Genomic DNA, 24,392 nt, shown 5'->3' with positions numbered 1-24,392 from the left:
CCGTGGTCACCATGGGTGGGCCGGTCGCCATGGTGTCCATGAGCCAACCAACATGGTGCCCATGGCCAAGTTGGCACGATGCCACATTAGGTCAGTCAGCATCCACAGGCCTGTTGCTGGATGTCCCAAAGACTCCATGGGCCAACTGCAGTGTCACCCACTGACTGGTTACCGTGGCATTCCCTGGTCAATACCAGCCAGTTGTCCTGGAATCCTTAGCCGAAGTGCCCATGACTCGGTCAACACAGGGCCCGCTTCAGGGGGATGTCAGCTCCCCCGCTCCGAGCGATCGAACCTCGCGTCGGGGCTGGTCGGGCTAGAGGCAATTTACAGAGGGCTAATTAACCTACAAACCCGCTCATCATTTGGATGTGGGAGGAAACCGGAGCACCTGGAGGAAACCCATGGGATCACAGGGAGAACGTACAAACTCCACACACACACACACACAGCACCTGAGGTCAGGATCGCACCCGGGTCTCTGGCGCTGTGAGGCAGTAGTTGTGCCACTGTGCCACCCGAAGCTAATCTTAAACCCTAATAGAGTCATAATCTCATAGAGCACGGAAACAGACCCTTCGGCCCAACCTGCCCATGCGGACCAACATACACATCTACACTAGTCCCACCTGCCTGCATTTGGGCCATGTTCCTCTAAACGTATCCTAAATATGTACTTATCAAAATGTTTTTTAAACTGTGTGATAGTCCCAGCCTCAACTACCTCCTCTGGCAGCTCCGTCCATATACCTACCACTCTTAGTGTAAAAAAGTTAACCCTCAGGTTCCTATTAAATCTTTTCCTCTTCACCTTGAACCTATGTGCTGTGGTCCTCGATTCCCCTACTCTGGGTAAAAGACTATGCGTCTACCCGATCTATTCCTCTCATGATTTTGTTCACCTCTATAACATCACCCCTGATCCTCCTGCGCTCCAAGGAATAGAGTCCCAGCCTGCTCAACTTCTCCCTATAGCTCAGACCTGGCAACATCCACGTAGAATGCAGATCTTCTCTCCATCATGGTACATAGTCCAATAGTTTCTGTACTCAGCTGGATGTTGGGCAAACTGACATTTTGACCTTATCAACATTTTTGAAACAAACAATCAAAACTGCCTGAATGTGGCATGGTGGCGCTGCGATGCAGTTGCTGTCTTACTGCGATGCAGTTGCTGGGCCGGAGACCCGGGTTCGATCCCAACTACGGGTGCTGTCTGTACGGAGTTTGTATGTTCTTCCCGTGACCTGCGTGGGTTTTCTCCAAGATCTTTGGTTTCCTCCCACACTCCAAAGACGTGCAGAGAAGTAGGTAAATTGGCTTGGTAAATGTAAAATAAATGACCCCTAGTATGTGTAGAATAGTGTTAATATGCGGGGATTGCTGGTCAGCGCGGTTCCGGTGGGCCGAAAAGCCTGTTTCCGCACTGTATCACTAACAATAAACGGATTTTATAGCCCTGTGATACCTCGTAAACATGTTGCTTTAACCTTGAGCTCCCAGCATCTCCTGCTAGACCCATGGTCGCCCTAGGGGTCCTCCTCCTAACCTTTGGCTGTGGAACAAAACCGTCAATTTAATCAATTGTTAGCTCAATTAACAAGATTTATTCTTAGCAATTAGGCGGTCTGAGGTTCAGCGGAGTTTAGTTTAGTTTAGAGATACAGCATGGAAACAGGCCCTTCGGCCCACTGTGTCCGCTCCGACCAGCGATCCCCGCACACTAACACTATCCTACACACACTAGGGCCAATTTTACACATACACCAAGCCAATTAACCTACATACTGTACCTGCACGTCTTTGGAATGTGGGAGGAAACCGAAGATCTCGGTGAAAACCCACACGATCACGGGGAGAACGAGCAAACTCCGTACAGACAGCACCCGTGGTCGGGATCGAACCTGGGTCCCTGGTGCTGCATATACCCAGTTTCTTCCCAGCTGTTCACTCCCAGATGACACTGACTATTTCAAGTGTAGTTCCGTCTAGTTTATTGTCACGAGGTACAGTGAAAAGTTTTTGTTGCGTGCTAACCAGTCAGCGGAAAGACAATACATGATTACAATCGAGCCATTTACAGTGTATACGTATATACATGTTAAGGGAATAACGTTTAGTGCAAGGTAAAGCCAGCAAAGTCCGATCAAGGATAGTCCGAGGGTCACCAATGAGGTAGATAGTAGTTCAGCACTGCTCTCTGGTTGTGGTAGGATGGTTCAGTTGCCTGATAACAGTTGGGAAGAAACTGTCCCTGAATCAGGCGGTGTGCGTTTTCACACCTTTAGCCTGATGGGAGAGGGGAGGAGAGGGAGTGGCCGGATAGTGGTAGAGTTGCTGCCTCACAGCACCAGAGACTCCGGTTCGATCCCGACCATCTGTATGGAGTTTGTACGTTATCCCCGTGACCTGCGTGGGTTTTCTCCGGGATCTCCAGTATCCTCCCAAACTCCAAAGACGCACAGGTTTGTAGGTTAATTGGCTTGGCGTCATTGTAAATTGTCCCTAGTGTAAGTGTGCCGGGATCGCTGGTCGGCACGGACTCATTGTGCTGAAGGGCCTGTTTCCATGCTGTATCTCTAAACTAAACTAAAGTGTAATCTAGAGAGCAGTAAAAGTGTTAATCCAACACCACTCACTGACACCCCCTCCCCTAGCCTCCCCTTGCCTCTCCACCCATCTCATGCCAGCAAGATCGGGGAACTTAGAAGTTACCGGGCATGGCGTTACAGGTAGATTGTGGTCAAAAAAGGTTTTCAGCTCGTTGGCCTTCATCAGTCAGAGTATTGAGTAAAGAAGCTGGGAGGCCATGTTACAGTTATCTAAGACGTTGTTGGCTCGGTGCTGGCTCGAAGGGCCAAATGGCCTGCTCCTGCATCTATTGTTTATTGATGTTGGTGAGGCCACATTTAGAGTATTGTGCTCAACTTTAGTCACCACGTTATCGGAAACATGTCGTCAAGCTTGAAAGGGTGCAGAGAAGATTTACGAGGATGTTGCCAGGACTCGAGGGTCTGAGCTACACGGAGGGTTGAGCAGGCTGGGACTCTATTCCTTGGAGCGCAGGAGGATGAGGGGTCATCTTATGGAGGTGTACAAAATCGTGAGAGGAATAGATCGGGTCTTTTACCCAGAATAGAGGAATCAGGAACTAGAGGACATGGGTTTAAGGTGAGAGGGTTTAAGGTGAGAATGCATTTCGTTGTCTCTGTACTGTACACTGACAATGACAATTAAAAATTGAATCTGAGAGGGGGAAAGATTTAATAGGAATCTGAAGGGTAGCGTTTTCACACAAAGGGTGGTGGGTGTATGGAACGAGCTGCCGGAGGAGGTAGTTGAGGCTGGGACTATAATAACATTTAAGAAGCATTTAGACAGGTACATGGATAGGGCAGGGATAGAGGAATCTGGGTTAAATGCAGGCAGGTGGGACTAGTGGTGGCTCCATAGAGTGTGGCAGCCTCGTCTGCAGCTGTTAGTTTTTCACCCTTTTTAAAATTTTTAATTTGTTAAAAAGTAGTGTTCTGGAGGCCTTTTTTATGTGGGGGGTGGGGGTAACCATTTATTCCAGTCCCTACCTGGTCGAGGATGCGTCTTTCCTCCGAGCCGCATCTTCGCCCCCCCCCCTTGCAGCCTACCACCTGGATTGGCGCGGCCTTTCCTGTTGGAGACCGGCCAGAGCTTCGAGCTGCAGATTCAGCGGCGGCTCAGCACTGAGGTACCATCGCGGAGCGGGCGATGCCTTACCCGGGTTGCTGTGTTGAAGCTCCGGACAGCTCCGAAGCTGGGCCTGCCGAATTCAACAGCTGTGGTCTGCGGAGGTTCCAGCCACAGCAGCACTGACTTTAAACACCGTTTAAAGAGCCTGGGATCTTTTGCCGAGATTGCCAGTGTTGGAGCTCCGCCCAGCTCGGCCTGTGGACTTCGGGAGCCGCGGTCTCCGGTAACAAGCGGTCGTTTCGAAACTCCAAGCCGCTGAGAGTGTTCTTCCAACGCCGGAGTTCCATCATCCCAGCGAGAGGGCCTGAAACATCGGGCCGCCGTAACGGCGACGCCTCAATAGGCCCAAACCACGAGTGAACATGGAGGAAGTGGACTGAACTTTGCTGCCTTCCCTCACAGTGGGAAACGTTGATCCTGCTGTGGGGGTTGTTTTTTATGTTTAATGTTAAATTCTATAGTGTTGTGTTTATCTTATTTGTGTGCTGCAATGGCAACTCCAATTTCACTGCACCAATTGGTGTATGTGACAATAAATGTCCTTTGTCCTTTGTCGTAGTGTAGATGGGGCATGTTGGTCAGCGTGGACAAGTTGGGCCGAGGTGCCTGTTCACGCGCTGTGTGACTCTACGACTCCGCTACTCCAATAACCGCACCAGAGAAACCAAAGTCGTGAAGCATTTCTCTCAGATATTACCTCAGTGCCCCCGGGGGGGGAAGGGTTGGGAGAATGAGAATGTAAGCGAACATTTTTCTTCAGAAGAGTCACTGGAAACGAGAAAGGTTTTTTTTTTTCTCTGCTCGAATGGTACAAGAAAAATGTGTCAGCTTGTGTTCCGGAGAGAATACAAGCAGGTCGGTTCAATGCTTAGCTAAACAGAGCTGCTCTCTCCAATGCCCTGTTAGGCCCCAGGCTGTCCAAGCTACACAATTGACTTGGAAGTGAATCATTAAAGGCTTCAAGCTGGCCCAGCTCTTTGTGAAGGGGAATATAGGACAACGGCTGAATAATGGACCATGTTCTCAGGCTGTCAACCAAATTCCAGCAGGCAGGGAAAAAAAACCTTCTTGCTTTGCCCGAGTCCCCTTACAGCCACACAGAACAAAAATGTGAGAGGAATAAGGGAACTTTAGGTGAGGTTTCTATCTAGGCCGAAGATAGAAACAAAAAGGTTGGAGTAACTCAGCGGGTCAGGCAGCATCTCTGGATTTAAAAAAAGGAATGGGTGACGTTTTGGGTCGAGACCCTTCTTCGGGCTGAGAGTCAGGGGGTGAGGGGAACTAGAGGGATGAGGCATAGAAACATAGAAAATAGGTGCAGGAGTAGACTTCTTCTTCATCTTGCGTATGGCGTGCACAGCCTAAAGTTGTAGGACAACTTTGTTCTATTTGATCTTATTTGATTGTGCACGCCGGGTTGATTGCATTCGTCGAAACAGGGCGGACCACGTGAAGGTTGCAATCTTCCACCCCAGGAGTAGGCCATTCGGCCCTTTGAGCCAGCACCACATTCAATATGATCATGGCTGATCATCCAAAATCAGTACCCCGTTCCTGCTTTCTCCCCGTATCCCTTGATTCCGTTAGCCCTAAGAACTAAATCTAACTCTCTCTTAAATACATCTTAACCTTCGGTACCTTTTCATAGATATTCATATATACACTTAAAACAAACAATAATAGTGCAAAAAGAGAAAAACCAAGTCTATGTTTAAGAAGGTACTGCAGATGCTGGAAAATCTGAAGGAGGGTTTCGGGCCGAAACGTTACCTATTTCCTTCGCTCCATAGATGCTGCCACTGAGTTTCTCCAGTATTTTTGTGTATCTTGTAGTTGAGAGGTTATTTGAGGTTGTAGTGTTTAATATCCGATTTACTATTATGGTCGACTAGCTAATCGGCATGGCTATCCCTCGAGGTCGAGGATGTTGGTCTACAGTCTGTTGTTTTTATGGACTCTCAGGTAAATTATGAGTCCAATCCTGGCTTTGAAAGTTCTTCGACATTCAGGACAGGTCATTCCAGACGTCAAGATCGAGCTTTGGCTGTTGCTGCCTCTCTTTCCGTTTTCTTCTCTTTGCTTCTCATTCTGCGCATCTCTCGGCTTCCAAGGTCGCAGTTCCTGCTTGGATGATGGTTCGCCAGAGTTTCCTGTCCTTGGTATTGGTCTCCCAATTGTCGATGTCGATGTCGATACATGTCTAGATAATGGTACACTTAGTGAAAAGCTTTTGTTGCAATCGACAATAGACAATAGGTGCAGGAGGAGGCCATTCGGCCATTCGAGCCAGCACCGTCATTCAATGTGATCATGGCTGATCATCCCCAATCAGTACCCCGTTCCTGCCTTCTCCCCATATCCCCTGACTCTGCTATTTTTAAGAGCCCTATCTAGCTCTCTCTTGAAAGCATCCAGAGAACCTGCCTCCACCGCCCTGAGGCAGAGAATTCCACCTCTCTGTGAGAAAAAAGTGTTTCCTCGTCTCAGTTCTAAATGGCTTACTCCTTATTCTTAAACTGTGTGGCCCCTGGTTCTGGACTCCCCCAACATCGGGAACATGTTTCCTGCCTCTAGCGTGTCCAAGCCCTTAACAATCTTATATGTTTCAATGAGATCTCCTCTTGCGTACTAACCAGTCCATCCCAGGGCACCAAATTGGCCCCAGGATGTAAATCATTCGTTGGGAATGATGTTGGATAATCAACTCCACTAGATGTGCAGCCCTTGGTCTGGAAAAACCTGGAAATTAAAAAGGAACAATTGTTTTTTAGGGCAGCTGAATGGTGCAGCGGTATAGTTGCTGCCTCACAGCGCCGGAGACCCAGGTTCGATCCTAACTACGGGTGCTGTCTATATGAATTTTGTACGTTCTCCCCCTGACCCGCGTGGGTTTTCTCCGAGATCTTCGCTTTCCTCCCACGCTCCAAAGACATACAGGTTTTTGTAGGTTGATGTTAAGGGTCTCGACCCGAAACGTCACCCATTCCTTCTCTCCAGAGATGCTGCCTCACCTGCTGAGTTACTCCAGCTTTTTGTGTCTACCTTCAATTTAAACCAGCACCTGCAGTTCTTTCATACAGGTTTGTAGATTAATTAGCTTGGTATGAATGTAAAATTGTCCCAGGCGTGTGCAGGATAGTGTTGGTGTGCGGGGATCGCTGGTCGGTACGGACTCGGTGGGCCGAAGGGCCTGTTTCTGCGCTGTATCTCTAAACGCTTTTCTTTCTCCTTCAGGTTCATCAACGCAAGACGTCGCATAGTACAGCCCATGATCGACCAGTCGAATCGAACAGGTCAGATTTAATACTTTGTACTTTGCTCTGAACCATGTGGCTCTCACCGTGGTACGGGACTCTCACCCCCTGTCACAGTCAGGGCCCACTATGATGGGCTCCACCCTAATGGGCACAACATGGTCTCCACCCTTCCTTGGTCATCTATTGCCGGCCCTGCTTTGGTCTGGCCTTTTCCTCCCTCCAGTTCTCTCACCCCTCTACTTTCGTCCCGAAACGTCGCCCATCCTTTCTCTCCAGAGTTGCTGTCGTGACCCACTGAGTTACTCCAGCACTCGGTGTCTATTTTCAGTACAAACTAGCATCTGTAGCTCTTTGAAGATGGACACAAAATGCTGGAGTTAAGGGCCTGTTGCACTTGGGCGCCATTTGCGGGTCACGCAGATGGCGCGCGGAGATGTTGTACATGACAAAATCCTGCAACGGCGTGCGCAGCCGCGCGTCACTGTCTATGTCATCGCGCACCATGCACGCATAATGTGCACCATGCGATCATCACGTGCGTGTCGCGACGCGCGCATCATGACGTGTAAATGATGTCACGTAAATTACGCACAAATGACGGCCAAGTGGGACAGGCCCTTAACTCAACGGGGGAAAGGCTGCAACTCTTCTGGAGAGAAGGAATGGAGACTATGGAGAGCTGAGTCCAGTCTGAAGAAGGGTCTCGACCCGAAACGTCACCCATTCCTTCTCTCCAGAGACACTGCCTGTCCCATTCAGTTACTCCAGCACTTTGTGTCTATCTTCAGTGTAAACTAGCACCTGTAGTTCCTTCCTACACACCTGGAGTCCTTTTCCCCTGCTCCCCTCTCCCACTGACACAAGGTGGGAGGAGGGGTGTCCTGCCTGACGTTCCAGCATTCCCAACCACTGGAAAAGCACGTCCAACCTACATTGGCATCGGGAAAATTGGAAATTTCTCCCAGTGTGTGTCGGGTAATGCTAGTGTGCGGGGTGATCGCTGGTCGGCGCGGACGCGGTGGGCCGAATGGCCTGCTTCTGCGCTGTATCTCGAACGTCTAAAGCCTCATGTGAGAGGGCTGTTTGAGGTATCTGGTGACCCTGCAGCACAAACCGATCTCCAAAGGTCACGGGGTCACAGTGCACGGAAACAGCCTCCAGGCCAAACACCCATCCATACTAAGAAGGGTTTTGACCCGAAACGTCACCCATCCCTCCTCTCCAGAGATGCTGCCCGTCCCGCTGAGTTACTCCGACTGTTTGCATCCATACTAATCCGACATTAACCCCATTTCCATCAACTCCACATATCAGTGCGGACTCGGTGGGCCGAAGGGCCTCTCTCCATGCTGTATCTCTAATGGACAAAGTCTAAGCATAGAACGAGTGTGAACGGGTGATCGTTGGGCGGCGTGGACTCAATGGGTGGAAGGGCCTTGTTCCCACGCTGTATTTCTAAGCTGTGTGAACCAGAGGATGTGGTGTACTGTTGCAGGTGTCGTGTGGTACACATTCACTGACTTGCTCAGAGGCTGCGAGAGGGAATGGAGAGACATTGGGAGAAGCCACTGCTCTCACCATTATCCTCCCTGATCCAAACACAGTCAACAAGATGTGCTTCATTTAAGTTCTAGGTTTAGAGATACAGCGTGGAAACAGGCCCTTCAGCCCACCATGTCCGCGCCAACCAGCGATCGTCCCGCACACTAACACTACCCTACACACACTGGGGACAATTTTTACATTTATACCAAGCTAATGAACCGGCAAAACTGTACATATTTGGAGTGTGGGAGGAAACCGAAGATCTCGGAGGAAACCCACGCAGGTCACGGGGAGAATGTATAATCTCCGTACAGACAGCACCCATAGTCAGGATCGAACCCGGGTTCCTGGCACTGTGAGGCAGCAACTCTACCGCTGCGCCACTGTGCCACCTCTCTGTTGCGGCCTCCTTTACACCGACGAAACCGCGCATCGATTAAGTGATCGTTTCACCGAACACTTGCGCTCGGTCCGCCAAACAGCTGCTGGATCTCCCGGTAGCTAACCATGTTAACTCCCCCTCCCATTCCCACACTGACCTTTCTGTCCTGGGCCTCCTCCACTGTCAGAGTGAAGCCTAGCGCAAATTGGAGGAACAGCATCTCATATTCAGCTTGGGCAGCTTACACCCCAACTGTAATGACATTGAGTGTAGGAAGGAACTGCAGATGCTGATTTGTTCCGTAGGAGCAGAGATCACAGCCTCAGAATTAAAGGACGTTCCTTTAGGAAGGAGATGAGGAGGAATTTCTTTAGTCAGAAGGTGGTGAATCTGCGGAATTCATTGCCACAGAAGGCTGTGGAGGCCACAAGTCAGTGGGTATATTTAAGGCAGAGATAGATAGATTCTTGATTAGTACGGGTGTCAGAGGTTATGGGGAGAAGGCAGGAGAATCGGGTTAGGAGGGAGAGATAGATGAGCCATGATTGAATGGCGTAGACTTGATGGGCCGAATGTTCTAATTCTGCTATCACTTATGAACCTATGAAGATAGTGGTGAGTGGACGGAACTGCAGATGCCGGTTTATACCGAAGATAGACACCAAGGGTCACCAATGAGGTAGATGGGAGGTCAGGACTGCTCTCTGGTTGTGGTAGGATGGTTCTGTTGCCTGATAACAGCTGGGAAGAAACTGTCCCTGGATCTGGAGGTGTGCGTTTTCACACTTCTGTACCTCTTGCCTGATAGGAGAGGGGAGAGGGGAGAGAGGTTAGGGAAACACAAAGTACTGGAGTAACTCAGGCAGGATACCTGGGAAGGAGTGGACAGGCGATGTTTTGGATCGGGGCCCTTCTTCAAAGTTTAGTTGAGTCTAGTTTATTGTCAGGCGTACCGAAGTACAATGAAAAGCTTTTGTTGCGTGCTAACCAGTCAGCGGAAAGACAAATTGTGTAGGAAGGAACTGCAGATGCTGGTTTACACCGAAGATAGACACTAAATGCTGGAGTAACTCAGCGGGACAGGCACCATCTCCGGAGAGAAGGAATGGGTGACGTTTCAGGTCGACACCCTTCTTCAGAAGTCTCGACCCGAATTGTCACCCATTCCTTCCCTCCAGAGATGCTGCCTGTCCCGCTGAGTTACTCCAGCATTTTGTGTCTATTGTCTTGGTGTGGGAACAAAGAACTGCAGATGCTGGCATACAAAAAAAACACACAAAATGCTGGAGTAACTCCGTGGCTCAGACAGCATCTCTGAGGATAAGGAATAGGTGACGTTTCAGGTCGAGACACTTCTTCAGACTGAGAGTCAGGGGAGAGGGAAACTCTTAGTCTGAAGAAGGGTCTTGACCTGAAATGTATGAAAATGTTCAGAAAAAATCAGAGCCAGCACCAACGGCCAAGGAGCCCACAATGGTCCATTGTTGGCTGTGGAAGAGGTGATGATGTAGGGATATGAACAGTGAAACTAGCAGGATGATTGGGAGGGGAAGGGATGGAGAGTGAGGGAAAGCAAGGGTTACTTGAAGTTAGAGAAGTCAATGTTCATAACGCTGGGGTGTAAGCTGCCCAAGCGAAATATGAGGTGCTGTTCCTCCAATTTGCGCTGGGTCTCACTCTGACAATGGAGGAGGCCCAGGATAGAAAGGTCAGTGTGGGAATGGGAGGGGGGGGGGGTTGAAGTGTTTGTCAACTGGGAGATCACTGATGATAAATGACATTGAATCCTTTTTCTGTAATATCTCCTCTCCCCCTCTCTCTCCTGCGCCCCCCACTCCTCCACAATGGTGCACGCCCATTACCCCCACTATCATGCCTATATCCCTCCCCCCGCTTTACAGTTCATGCTTCTTGTCTCCTCATTTAACACGCTTTTGTCTCGTTTTCATCACTTGCACCACCACATCTTCCAATCAAACCTTCCCCACCTGTATCCACCTATCACTCGCCAGTCTTTGTTTCTGCCCCCGACTCTCTTTTTCAGCTTTGTCCCTCCAACCCCCCAACTCCCGCCCCTTCCCCCACCTCCCCCCCCCCCCCCCCCCCCCCCCCCCCCCCCCCACTCCCCCACTACAATCTGTCTGTCGAAGGGTTCCGACCCAAAATGTCCACAGATGCTGCCGGATCGATACCACTGAATCTTCCAGTTCGTGAATCTCATTCAGAATTGCCCCGCAGACTTGCAGATAAGTTTAAGAAGGAACTGCAGATGCTGGAAAATCAAAGATAGACAAAAGTGCTGGAGAAACTTAAGGGGGTGCAGCAGCATCTATGGAGCAAAGGAAATAGGCAATATTTTGGGCCGAAACCCTTCTGAAGGGTTTCGGCATGAAACGTTGCCTATTTCCTTCGCTCCATAGATGCTGCTGCACCCGCTGAGTTTCTCCAGCACTTTTGTCTTCCTGCAGATTAGTTTAGTGTTAGTTTAGAGATACAGCGTGGAAACAGGCCCTTCTGCCCACCGAGTCCGCGCCGACCAGCGATCCCCGCACAGTAACACTGCCCGACGCACACACTGGGGACAATTTACAATTTTACCGAAGCCAATTAACCGACAAACCTGCATGTCTTTGGGGTGTGGGAGGAAACCGGAGCACCCGGAGAAAACCCACGCAGGTCACGGGTAGAACGTACAAACTCCGTACAGACAAGCTCCCGTAGTCGGGATCGAACCCGGGTCTCTGGCGCTGTGAGGCGGCAACTCTACCGCTGCGCCACCGTGCCGCTTAGCGTGGTTGGTTTCCTGCGCGCACACGCAGCTAGGCTGATACAAGCCGCGTGTAACGTCCACGCCGGCGCCTCGTCCCGACTGTCGAGTGACCGGCCGCTCTTCTCTCCTCCCTCAGTAGGTCAGGGCGCACCCTACAGTCCCGACGGGCAACCAATGGCCGGCTTTGTAATGGACGGGCAGCAACATATGGGCATCCGGCCCCCAGGTAAGCTGGCACCAACCCCACCTCCCCCCCCCCCCCTTTCCCCTTCCCCTTCACCCCCTCCTGTCTCACCACACTCATCCCACCCACCACGAGCCAACCTCATCGCTGTGTCACTCACCTCCTCCACTCTCACCTCACCACCCATTACCGTCTAGTGGCACAGTCTTCTCTTCAGGCCCCCTCCCCCCCATCCATTGAATGTGGCGAGGTTGGGTTGGCTTGGGTTGGGTTGGGTTGGGTTGGGTTGGGAGGAGGGCTGGTGTTTCCATCTGCGTCATCTCGTGCTCTGATGTTCTGACTGTGGTTCTGTCCTGGCATGGTCTTGGATTGTTTATCTTCCTTCTAGGGCCAATGGGTGGAATGGGCATGAATATGGGCATGGAGGGGCAGTGGCACTACATGTAGTCCTCACCACTGTCACCCACTCGCCAAGCAAAGGGGAAGTAAGTACTGTCCCCAATGGGGGTGAATGTATTCTTTGTATCCACTCGCCCAGATCTCCCTGCCAACCATTGTCATCACTGTCTATCTCGTTCTCCCCGTCCCATCTCCCCCCCCCCCCCCCAATACACAGCTAGACGTGCCGTAGTCCATCGAACGATGTCTTGTCTTGTCTTGTACTCAGAGTCATAGAGTGATAGCCATCAAGCCAACAGGACAAGGTTCTGAAGTCATTAATGAACTGAAATGTCGGCCATTTTAAAAGCCATCAACTTAATGTGCAGTGAAGGAATAAAGGGATAAAGATGGAGAATGATTTCTGTCCAGTCCAGCAGTGACCATCTTAGTTCAAGTCTGTAAAGGCCTGACTATGGGGGTGGTGCTGGAGTGACTCAGCGGGTCAGGCAGCATCTCTGGAGAGAAGGAATAGGTGACGTTTCGGACCGAGGCTCCTACAATATCCAAGATGGCGTCCAACCCAGGCCACTCATGGTGAGCTGTTCACAGACGTGTCATAGAGTCATAGAGTGATACAGCGTGGAAACTGGCCCTTTGGCCCACCTTGCCCACACTGGCCAACATGGCACAGCTACACTAGTCCCACCTGCCTGCGTTTGGCTCATAAACCTCCAAACCTGTCCTATCCGTGTACCTGTCTAACTGTCTCTTAAACGTTGGGATAGTCCCTGCCTCAACTACCTCCTCTAGCAGCTTGTTCCATACACCCACCACCCTTTGTGTGAAAAAGTTAGGTCTCAGATTCCTATTAAATATTTTCCCCTTCACCTTGAACCTATGTCCTCTGGTCCTCGATTCCCCGTTTCTGGGCAAGAGATTTTTTTCATCCCCAGTACCTTCTGTACACGAGTCCCTGTCAGCCTGCTTTATATTTTAATACAAAGAGCTTTCATTCAGATAAGCACAAACTCAGAGCAGTAACAAAATCGAGACTGCCTTTGGCAGTTAACAAACAGTTGTCAGATTAAACTTTGTCTGCAATACGTTCGACCCCCACCCCGCGGCGACCAGCGTTCACGGGAGGCCTCTCGAGTTCCCGTGGACACCGCGTGTGTGCTCCTTCTCCAGGGACACGCGGGCACGGACATAGGCCCGGAAGAGGGGCCCTCGACTGCCCGCTGCCTAGATCCGCAAACGGCCATCTTGGCCAGGCCCAGGAGCAAACCAACATGGAGACCCCCCCTACCCCCTTCCTCCCTTCCTGATCCTCCCGGCCAACAAAACTGCCTTCATTAGTCGGAGCATGAAGAAGGGCCTCGACCCAAAACGTCACCCATCCATCCCTTCTCTCCAGAGATGCTGAGTTACTCCAGCTTTTTGTGTCTCTCTGCCATCGTTAGTAGCAGCTCCAGCGGTTCATAGAAACATGGAAAATAGATGCAGGAGTAGGCCATTCGGCCCTTCCAGTCAGCACCGCCATTCAATATGATCATGGCTGATCATCCACATTCCTGCTTTCTCCCCATAGCCATTAATTCCGTTAGCTCTAAGAGCTAAATCTAACTCTCTCTTGAAAATATCCAGTTAATTGGCCTCCACTGCTGTCCGTGCCAGAGAATTTCACAGATTCACTACTCACACTAGTGGGGGGGGGGGGGGGGGGGGGGGAGGTGGGGGGGGGGGGGGGGGGAGGGAGGGGAGTCAGTCTAGTGTGTGTAGATATGTGTTAATGTGGGGGGATCTCTGGTTGGCATGGACTGGTGGGCTCCAGCACCATATGTCTATCTTCGGTACAAACCAGCATCTGCAGTTCCTTCCTGCACATTCCTGGGACTGTGTCCCGCAGTCCTTTCAGGTGAGGCAGAGGTTCACTTGCACCTCCTCCAACCTCATCTACTGTATCCGTTGTTCAAGATGTGGGCTCTTATATATCGGCGAGACCAAACGCAGACTGGGCGATCGTTTCGCTGAATACCTTCGCTCAGCCCGTCTGGACCAACCTGATCTCCCGGTTGCTGGACACTTTAATTCTCCTTCCCATTCCCACACTGTCCTTTCTGTCCTCGGTCTCCTCCATTGTCAGAGTGAGGCTAAACACAAATTGGAGGAACAGCATCTTATATTTCGCTTGGGCAGCTTACAGCCCAGTGGTATGAATATTGATTTCTCTCACTTCAGGTAGCCCCGGCATTCCCTCTCTCTCTATCCCTCCCCCACCCAAGTCGCACCAGCTTCTCATTCTCACCTAGCAAACAACTAACAATGGGCTGTTTCCTTTATCATGGTTTCTTTTTTACATTTCTTTCATTCATTGTTCTACATCTCTCCACATCACCGTCTATATCTCTCGTTTCTCTTTCCCCTGACTCTCAGTCTGAAGAAGGGTCTCGACCCGAAACGTCACCCATTCCTTTTCTCCAGAGATGCTGCCTGTCCCGCTGAGTTACTCCAGCATTTGTGTGTCTATCTTCGGTTTAACCCAGCATCTGCAGTTCCTTCCAACATATTCAGTCCAATTGAGTTTAGTTTATTGTCACGTGTACCGAGGTACAGTGAAAAGCTTTTGTTGCGTGCTAACCAGTCAGCGGAAAGACAATACATGATTACAATCGAGCCGTCCACAGTGTACAGATACATGATAAGGGAATAACGTTTAGTGCAAGGTAAAGCCAGCAAAGTTTGATCAAGGATAGTCCGAGGGTCACCAATGAGGTAGATAGTAGTTCAGGACTGCTCTCTGGTTGTGGTAGATGATCCAAGAGTCCAAACTATACCCCCACCAGTAACCGGAGCAAGGGCAGCAGGTACAGGGGAACACCACCACCTGCTAGTTCCCCTCCAAGTCCCTCCAAACCTTCCTAACAAGCAGATTTCCAGAAGTAACCCAGGGAGAACGTGCAAACTCCACACAGACAGCACCCGAGGTCAGGATCAAACGCGGGTCTCTGGCGCTGTGAGGCAGCGGTTCTACCCCGTGGCGGCCTGTGAAACACTTCAGGACATCCCAAAACGAATGTGAAGGCGCTATAGAAATGCAAGCTACTCCCAGCATTAGGGGTGTGAGGGTGAGGGGGCAGTTGATGGAAGCGTACCTTATGATAAACTCGACAGGGACATGGAGGCACGGTGGCGCAGCGGTAGAGTTGCTGCCTCACAGCGCCAGGGACCTGGGTTCGATCCTGACTACGGGTGCTGTCTGTACAGAGTTTGTACATTCTCCCCGTGACCATGTGGGTTTTCACCAAGGTCATCGGTTTCCTCCCACACTTCAAAGGCATATGGGTTTGTGGTTAATCTGCTTGTTATAAATGCAAATTGTCCCTAGTGTGTGTGGGAAAGTGTTAGTATGTAGATATCGCTGGTCGGTGGGGACTCGGTGGGCTGAAGGGCCTGTTTCTACGCTGTATCTCTAAACTAAACTAAACTAAACCCAACTGAACCATCCCATCACCAACTTGAGAGCAATCCTGAGCTGCCATTTACCTCATTGGTGACCATTGGAGTCTATCTGCAGTATAAACCAGTACCTTCCAACTCAACACTACTTTGTCAATAGACAATAGGTGCAGGAGTAGGCCATTCGGCCCTTCGAGCCAGCATCGCCATTCAATGTGATCATGGCTGATCATCCCCAATCAGTTCCCAGTTCCTGCCTTCTCCCCATATCCCCTGACTCCGCTATCTTTAAGAGCCCTATCTAGCTCTCTCTTGAAAGCATCCAGAGAACCTGCCTCCACCGCCCTCTGATGCAGAGAATTCCACAGACTCACCACTCTCTGTGAGAAAAAGTGTTTCCTCGTCTCCGTTCTAAATGGCTTACTCCTTATTCTTAAACTGTGTGGACCCTGGTTATGGACTCCCCCAACATCGGGAACATGTTGTTCAAGAAGGAACTGCAGATGCTGGAAAATCGAAGGTACACAAAAATGCTGGAGAAACTCAGCGGGTGCAGCAGCATCTATGGAGCGAAGGAAATAGGTAACGTTTCGGGCCGAAACGTTACATATTTCCTTCGCTCCATAGATGCTGCTGCACCCGCTGAGTTTCTCCAGCATTTTTGTGTACCATCAGGAACATGTTTCCTGCCTCTAGCGTGTCCAAGCCCTTAACAATCTTATATGTTTCAATGAGATATCCTCTCATCCTTCTAAACTCCAGAGTGTACAAGCCCAGCCGCTCCATTCTCTCAGCATATGACAGTCCCGCCATCCCGAGAATTAACCTTGTAAACCTACGCTGCACTCCCTCAATAGCAAGAATGCCCTTCCTCAAATTAGGGGACCAAAACTGCACACAATACTCCAGGTGTGGTCTCACTAGGCGTAGGTGTAGGATAGTGTTTGTTTAGGATAGTGGACTGGACTCCCCCAACATCGGGAACATCGCTGGTCGGCGCGGACTCGGTGGGCCGATGGGCCTGTTTACGTGCAGTATCTCTAAACGAAACTGAACTGAGCTAAACTACCTTTGGTTTGCTTTTTAAAATGGAGATCGTCTTTGAAATGGAAGTTTTGAAGAGAAGGGGCCCCCAGACCCAGACAGGATTGCAGGGGCAACGAGCTGAGACAAATTAGCAAATCAATGGGAGAAAGGGCAGGCATTAGGCACACACACACACACAAGGCCAGGCCGCCACTGTGTGCGTTAATTGATAGTGGGCAGTGTAAGGACGCAGTCAATCGCAGTGTGTCCAATTGAATTGACAGGGCAGGTATGCAAATACGCTCATTAATATCTCAGATCTGTCACGGGTCAGTACACCTGAACCTAATTCCTGCATCTCCTGACTGGCCCAGACTAGCTCCCTATTAGTTTTAGTTTCGTTTAGTTTAGAGATACAGCACGGGAACAGGCCCTGCGGCCCACCGAGCCTGCGTCGCCCAGCGATCCCTAATGTCAGTAGGATAATGCTGGTGTTCGGGGAGCACTACTCACACTGGGGGACAATTTACAATTTTTACCAAAGCCGATTAACCTATAGCTACCCGCACGTCTTTTGGAGTGTGGGAGAGAGTCGAAGCATCCCGGAAAAACCCGGGCAGGCCACGGGGAGAACGTGCAAACTCCGTACAGACAGCACCCGTAGTCGGGATCGAACCCGGGTCTCTGGCGCTGTGAGGCAGCAACTCTGCCGTTGTCTTGTGGTTGAATTCCAGGAGAAGGGAATTCTGATGGATCGGAGGGTGTTTCAGCGTCGGATTAACTCGTGGACAGTGACCGAGCCATAGTTACCGCAATAACCAGGCCGGCACGATGGCGCAGCGGTAGAGTTGCTGCCTCACAGCGACAGATACCCGGGTTCGATCCCGACTACGGGTGCTGTCTGTGCGGAGTTTGCACGTTCTCCCCGTGACCTGCGAGGGTTTTCACCGGGTGCTCCGGTTTCCTCCCACACTACAAAGATTTGTACGTTACTTGCCTTCGGTATAAATGTAAATAGTCTCTCGTGAGTGCAGGATAGTGTTAATGTGCGGGGATCGCTGGTCTGCACGGACTCAGTCGGCCGAAGGGCCTGTTTCCGCGCTGTATCTCTAAACTAAACTAAACTAAACCAGGTGTGAGGGCCCAGTCGGCAGGGACATTGTGGTGCTGGGCTCTGTCAGAGAGTCTCTGAACAAGGCTGGATATTCCAAATATACACACAAAGAGCAGGATTAACACAGCGGGTCAGGCAGCATCTGTGGAGAAAAAGGATGCGTGACGTTTCGGGTTGGGAACTCATGAATGGGGGATGTCCCAAACCGAAATATCACCCATCCTTTTTCTCCAGAGGTGCTGGCTGACTCGCTGAGTTACTCCAGCACTTTGTGTCTTTCTTTGGTATAACCCAACATCTGCAGTTCCTTGTTTCCACTATATATTCTAACTTGACCTTGAAGTTCTTCAATATGTTTGATTAAGGGCGGCACAGTGGTGCAGCGGGTGGAGCTGCTGTCTCACCGCTCCAGAGACCCCGGGTTCAACATTGACCTCGGGTGCTGTCTGTGCGGAGTTTGCACGTTCTCCCTATGACTGCGCGTGGGTTTACTCCGGGTGCTCCGGTTTCCTCCCACATCCCAAAGGCGTGCGGGTTTGGAGGTTAATTGGCCCTCTCTCTGTAAATTGCCCCCTAGTTGTGAATTTGTGGAATTCCCTGCCACAGAGGGCAGTGGAGGCCAAGTCACTGGATGGATTTAAGAGAGAGTTAGATAGAGCTCTAGTGGCTAGTGGAATCAAGGGATATGGGGAGAAGGCAGGCACGGGTTATTGATAGGGGACGATCAGCCATGATCACAATGAATGGCGGTGCTGGCTCGAAGGGCCGAATGACCTCCTCCTGCGCCTATTTTCTATGTTTCGATGTTTCTATGTTGACAAGCGCGGATGGTCTTACCTTCTGGTCTCTGTCCCCCCCCCCGCCCGCAGGTTTGCCGGGAATGCCGGGGGAGTTCGTATCTCCGGGAGGAGCGGTGGGGATGGGCATCGCACAGCCGGGGGGGTACCCGCCGCCCCCCCAGATGTCGCCGCACCCGGCCCAGCTGAGACACGGACCCTCGCTGCACTCCTTCATCCCCGGCCACGCCCACCACGCCGCCCTGATGATGCACCACAGGACACCGCCCCACCCGGCCCTGCAGCCGCCGCCGCCGCCGCCACCGCCAACCGCCGCCATCTTAAATCCCGGAGAGCCCATCGACAGTGGCCACGCCATGGATGTCCACGCCCACTAGAGAGTGTGTAAAGAAAATGTACAGGAGAGGATTAGTTTAATAAGATGTCCAGCCTTGGGGAGAAAACTAAGAGGCACAAACTGGAATTCAGACTGCTGTGTGTGTGACACTGTTGTTTATTTTATATTGTACTTTTATTGTGAATTTGAACAAGGACCAATTCTGGAGCATCTGAATTAAACTACTCCTCCGGGACTTTTATATATAACGAAACACTGAATGAGGAACGTCCAACGGCTCGAACAAGCTTTTGAGCAGTTACCACAAAGAAGGAAGAACTAAATTAACTTGTACCTTTTGGTTTCCGATAGATTTTTCTTTTATACATAATAGATAAAGAAAAAAATAACGAAGAGATCCAATGGCTTATTTCCACACTGAGTGTGCTGTTTGTGGGTGGGTGTTGGTGGGTGGGTGTGGGGGAGGGTTCTTGGTTTCTTGGTCCTCCAAAATATTCCAACTGGAATTTAAACTGGAGGTGGTGGAGGGAGGACTTAAGCCAGAAAAGGTTATTGGGAAGAAAGAGCTACTTTAAATGTAGTTGCATCTGGTTGGGTAACTATAGTTGGGTGGAGATTATTCCATGCTTTAATTGTGCGGGGGAAGAATGAATTGCTGTACACATCTGTCTTTGTAGCTGGGATCACAAATTGCATCGAATGCCCTCGTCTGCTCCTAATTGGTTTGGGTTTGGTGTAGGTCTTGTAATCTATGTCGAGCTGACCATTTAACATTTTGTAAAAACAGGTCAAACGGTGAGCTTCACGTCTGTCTTGGAGAGGGTTCCACCTCAGAGAATTCAGAAGTTTGGTGATACTCGCTTCTCTCTCATAGGTGTTAGTAACAAATCGAGCTGCCTGTCTTTGGACACGTTCGATGGAAGAAATGTTTTTATTTGTGTATGGGTCCCTTGCTGCAACTGCGTAGTCCAAATGAGGTCTAACGAGGGTGAAGAGGGTGAGGGGTGGGGGGGTGAGGGGTGGTGGAGGCTGGCTTCAAGTAGATGCGACTAATTCCTTGTCAGTCGTAAACCAAGATGGCACTCTTCTGATGTTGGGAACAGGGTTTCAAGCAGCATCTCGGAGCATTCACTGCAGCCCCCAACCAAGTATAAAACCAACGTGCCAAACCTCTCTGGATGGTGGGACATCATGTCGGAGAAAAAGCCATACAAACCAGGCCGGAAAGCTCAAAAAACAAATGGCCGGATGAACTCAGCAGGTCAGGCAGCATCTGCGGAGGGAAATGTTGGGGGAGTCCAGAACCAGGGGCCACAGTTTAAGAATAAGGGGTAAGCCATTTTGAACGGAGATGAAGAAACACTTTTTCTCACAGAGAGTTGTGAGTCTGTGGAATTCTCTGCCCCCCACATCCCAGAGAGGTGCAGGTCCATCGGCCCTCTGCAAATTGCGAGCACGAAACAAAAATGCTTTTCACCGTACCTCGGTACACGTGACAATAAACTAAACTAACCTAACCTGGGGTGTGAATGTGGGATGACATGGAACTAGTGCATGGGTCAGCATGGACTCGGTGGGCCGAAGGGCCTGTTTCCACACTGTATCTCCAAACTGCCTGACCCGCTGAGTTCCTCCGGCATTTTGTTTTCTGCTCAGGATTCCAGCATCTGCAGGATCCTGAGACTTCAAGAACCCAAAGATGGTGTCTCTCGTCATTTAGTCAGCCCTGAATTCTCTTTCGGGGATCTGGTATGTATATTTGTCTATCTGTTTCAGAATTCCTTACTGTCCGTCTGCAGAGGTGTGCCTCCGAAGTTCATAGATGCATATATCCAGGATAGGTTCAGAATCCTACAATAATATTTCATCATTGGTGGCAGTGTGAACTGTTAGGAGGTCGCAGTGTGACCTGGACAGGCTGAGTGAGCGGGCAGATGCGTGGCAGATGCAGTATAATATAGATAAATGTGAGGTTATCCACTTTGGCGGCAAAAACAAGGGGGCAGATTATTATCTCAATGGGGTTAGGTTAGGTAAGGGGGAGGTGCAGCGAGACCTGGGTGTCCTTGTACACCGGTCACTGAAAGTTGGCGTGCAGGTACAGCAGGCAGTGAAGAAAGCTAATGGAATGTTGGCCTTCATAACAAGAGGATTTCAGTATAGGAGTAGAGAGGTTCTTCTGCAGTTGTATAGGGCTCTGGTAAGACCACATCTGGAGTATTGTGGACAGTTTTGGTCTCCTAATTTGAGAAAGGACATCCTTGTGATTGAGTCAGTGCAGCGTGGGCTCACGAGATTGATCCCTGGGATGGCGGGACTGTCATATGAGGAAAGATTGAAAAGACTAGACTTGTATTCACTGGAGTTTAGAAGGATGAGGGGGGTCTTATAGAAACATATAAAATTATATAAGGACTGGACAAGTTAGATGCAGGAAAAATGTTCCCAATGTTGGGCGAGTCCAGAACCAGGGGCCACAGTCTTAGAATAAAGGGGCGGCCATTTAAGACTGAGTTGAGAAAAAACTTTTTCACCCAGAGAGTTGTGAATTTGTGGAATTCCCTGCCACAGAGGGCAATGGGGGCCAAATCACTGGATGGATTTAAGAGAGAGTTAGATAGAGCTCTAGGGGCTAGTGGAATCAAGGGATATGGGGAGAAGGCAGGCACGGGTTATTGATTGGGGACGATCAGCCATGATCACAATGAATGGCGGTGCTGGCTCGAAGGGCCGAATGGCCTCCTCCTGCACCTATTGTCTATGTTTCTATGATGTTACCACTCAGTAACAATGACCAAGTTATCCCAAAAATGTTTGTCTTTGAATGGTTTGAACAGTTTCTTCCATTTTATTCCGCAATTGACCAAAGGAATATGAGCGGAACTCCAAGATATCCCACATAGTATGCCCTCAATCTGATAAAATATGTTTTGATTGCCAACTTTCTTTGAAAGTCACGGCGTGAAAGGTTAAATGTTTAAGAAAGAACTGCAGATGCTGGAAAAATCGAAGGTAGACAAAAATGCTGGAGAAACTCAGCGGGTGAGGCAGCATCTATGGAGCGAAGGAATAGGCGATGTTTCGGGTCAAGACCCTTCTTCAGGCCGCCGGAGGAACTCAGCGAGTCAGCGTGAAAGGTTAATGTGCAGGAAGGGACTGCAGATGTAGGATTCAAGATTCAAGAGAATTTATTGTCATGTGTCCCTGATAGGACAATGAAATTCTTGCTTTCAGGTTTACACTGAAGGTAGACATAAAATGCTGGAGTAACTCAGCGAGATAGGTAACATCTCTCGAGAAGAGGAATGGGTGATGTCTTGCGTCATAGAAACATTGAAAATAGGTCCGAGAGTCAGCCATTCAGCCCTTCGAGCCAGCATTGCCATTCAATATGATCATGGCTGATCATCCAGAATCAGTACCCCGTTCCTGCTTTCTCCCCATATCCCTTGAATCCGTTAGCCCTAAGAGCTAGATCGAAGTCTCTCTTGAAAACCTTCTCTCTTTTCTTCAGACCCTTCTTCAGACCGAGTCAGAGGAGAGGGAAACAAGAGATATGGAAGGGTAAGGTGTGAAAAGTGAGAGATCAAAGGAGAAGAAGCTCAAGGAGCTCGTGGTCATAGAGCTGGAGAACGGGAGGAATAGACAATAGGAGTAGGCCATTCGGCCCTTCGAGCCAGCACCGCCATTCAATGTGATCGTGGCTGATCATCCACAATCAGTACCCCATCAAAGAATCACAGAGTGGGAGTAGCGAGAGAGGGTGTTGCAGAGAGCTCTCGTAAGAGACAGAAGGAGAACTTATTCATAGGCACATCTAGATCAGATTTCAAAGTGGCACCACATTTCCCTCTCCCCTGACTTTCAGAATGAAGGAAGGTTTCGACCCAGAACGTCACCAATTCCTTCTCTCCAGAGATGCTGCCTGTCCCGCTGAGTTACTCCAGCATTTTGTGTCCATCTTCAGTGAGAAAGGTTAATGTTGTGAGTTCCCAACATTAGTTTTGGACTCTTCCTGGTAATGTTGTCACAAATTCACCAGAGAAACAAAGGTAGGATTTGGGAAATGGATGAATGAAATGACGCATGGATCAACTAATAAGCAGTAACCCCACTTATTTGACAATTGGATGGGCCACAGTCATTCAATTCAAGTTCTCCATAAGTAATAGGAACAGAATTAGGCCATTCGGCCCATCAAGTCTTCTCCATCATTCAATCATGTCTGATCTATCTCTCCCTCTTAGCTTGAGCCGCTGAGTTACTCCAGCACTTTGCGTTTTTTTTGTAAACCAGCATGTGCGGCTCCTTGTTTGCAGTAATTGTGCGCAGTTTTTTCCCCCTAATTTGAGGAAGGACATTCTTGCTATTGAGGGAGTGCAGTGTAGGTTTACAAGGTTAATTCCCGGGATGGTGGGACTGTCATATGCTTAGAGAATGGAGCAGCTGGGCTTGTACACTCTGGAGTTTAGAAGGATGAGAGGCAATCTTATTGAAACATATAAGATTGTTAAGGGCTTGGACACGCTAGAGGCAGGAAACATGTTCCCGATGTTGGGGGAGTCCAGAACCAGGGGCCACAGTTTAAGAATAAGGAGCAAGCCATTTAGAACGCAGATGAGGAAACACTTTTCCTCACAGAGAGTTGTGAGTCTGTGGAATTCTCTGCCTCAGAGGGTGGTGGAGGCCTATTCTCTGGATGCTTTCATGAGAGAGCTTGATAGGGCTCTTAGGGGTTATGGGCAAAAGGCAGGAACAGGGTACTAATTGTGGATGATCAGCCATGATCACATTGAATGGTGGTGCTGGCTCGAAGGGGTGAATGGCCTCCTCCTGCACCTATTGTCTATTGTCTATTGTTTCTAAACACAATCATTCAATGATTGGATGACGTATTTTTAATTTCAGATCCGTTCTTGGCAAATTTATCTGATAGTCTCAAGGGCCTGTCCCACTTACGTGATTTTTTCAGCGACTGCCGGCACCCGTCATAGTCGCAGCTGGTCCTTGAAAATTTTCAACACATGTTGAAATTCCAGCGGCGACCAGAACAAGGTACGACTCTTTGGGCGACTACTCACCACCCTACAGGCTTCACCCCGCGACATGTCGACACGTGACGCTTGCATGGTCGCGAGTAGCCGCCCAAAGACACGTACATTTTTCTGGATTTTCCACCTGATGCGACTATAACGGGTGCCGGCAGTCGCCGAAAAAATCGCGTAAGTGGGACAGGCCCTTTAAGAGTCATACAGCACGGAGATAGGTCCTTTAGTTCAGCTCGTCCAGGCTGACCAAGATGCCCCATCAAAGCTAGTCCAACTTGCCCGCATTTGGCCCATATCTCCCCACAACCTTTCCTGTCCATGTATATGTCCAAGTGTCTTTTAAATGCTTTTATTGTACGTACCTCAACTACC

At 49.9% G+C, this 24,392-nt stretch overlaps 1 protein-coding gene across 1 annotated transcript in view; it reads left to right on the top strand.

Moving 5' to 3' along the window:
* LOC116967912 (homeobox protein meis3-like) overlaps positions 1 to 19,367 on the top strand; it is a 123,792-nt gene extending 104,425 nt beyond the window's left edge. The window contains exons 5-7 of the mRNA XM_033014573.1: positions 6,958 to 7,016; positions 11,817 to 11,903; positions 18,708 to 19,367. Coding sequence (XP_032870464.1) covers positions 6,958 to 7,016; positions 11,817 to 11,903; positions 18,708 to 19,012 — 451 coding nt within the window. The 3' untranslated portion in view covers positions 19,013 to 19,367. The remainder of the gene's footprint in view (positions 1 to 6,957; positions 7,017 to 11,816; positions 11,904 to 18,707) is intronic.
* The last annotated feature ends 5,025 nt before the right edge of the window (positions 19,368 to 24,392 follow it).

This window comes from Amblyraja radiata, chromosome 41 (assembly GCF_010909765.2).
Source record: "Amblyraja radiata isolate CabotCenter1 chromosome 41, sAmbRad1.1.pri, whole genome shotgun sequence".
Classification (NCBI taxonomy): domain Eukaryota; kingdom Metazoa; phylum Chordata; class Chondrichthyes; order Rajiformes; family Rajidae; genus Amblyraja; species Amblyraja radiata.
This window is presented reverse-complemented; position numbering and strand designations above follow the sequence as displayed.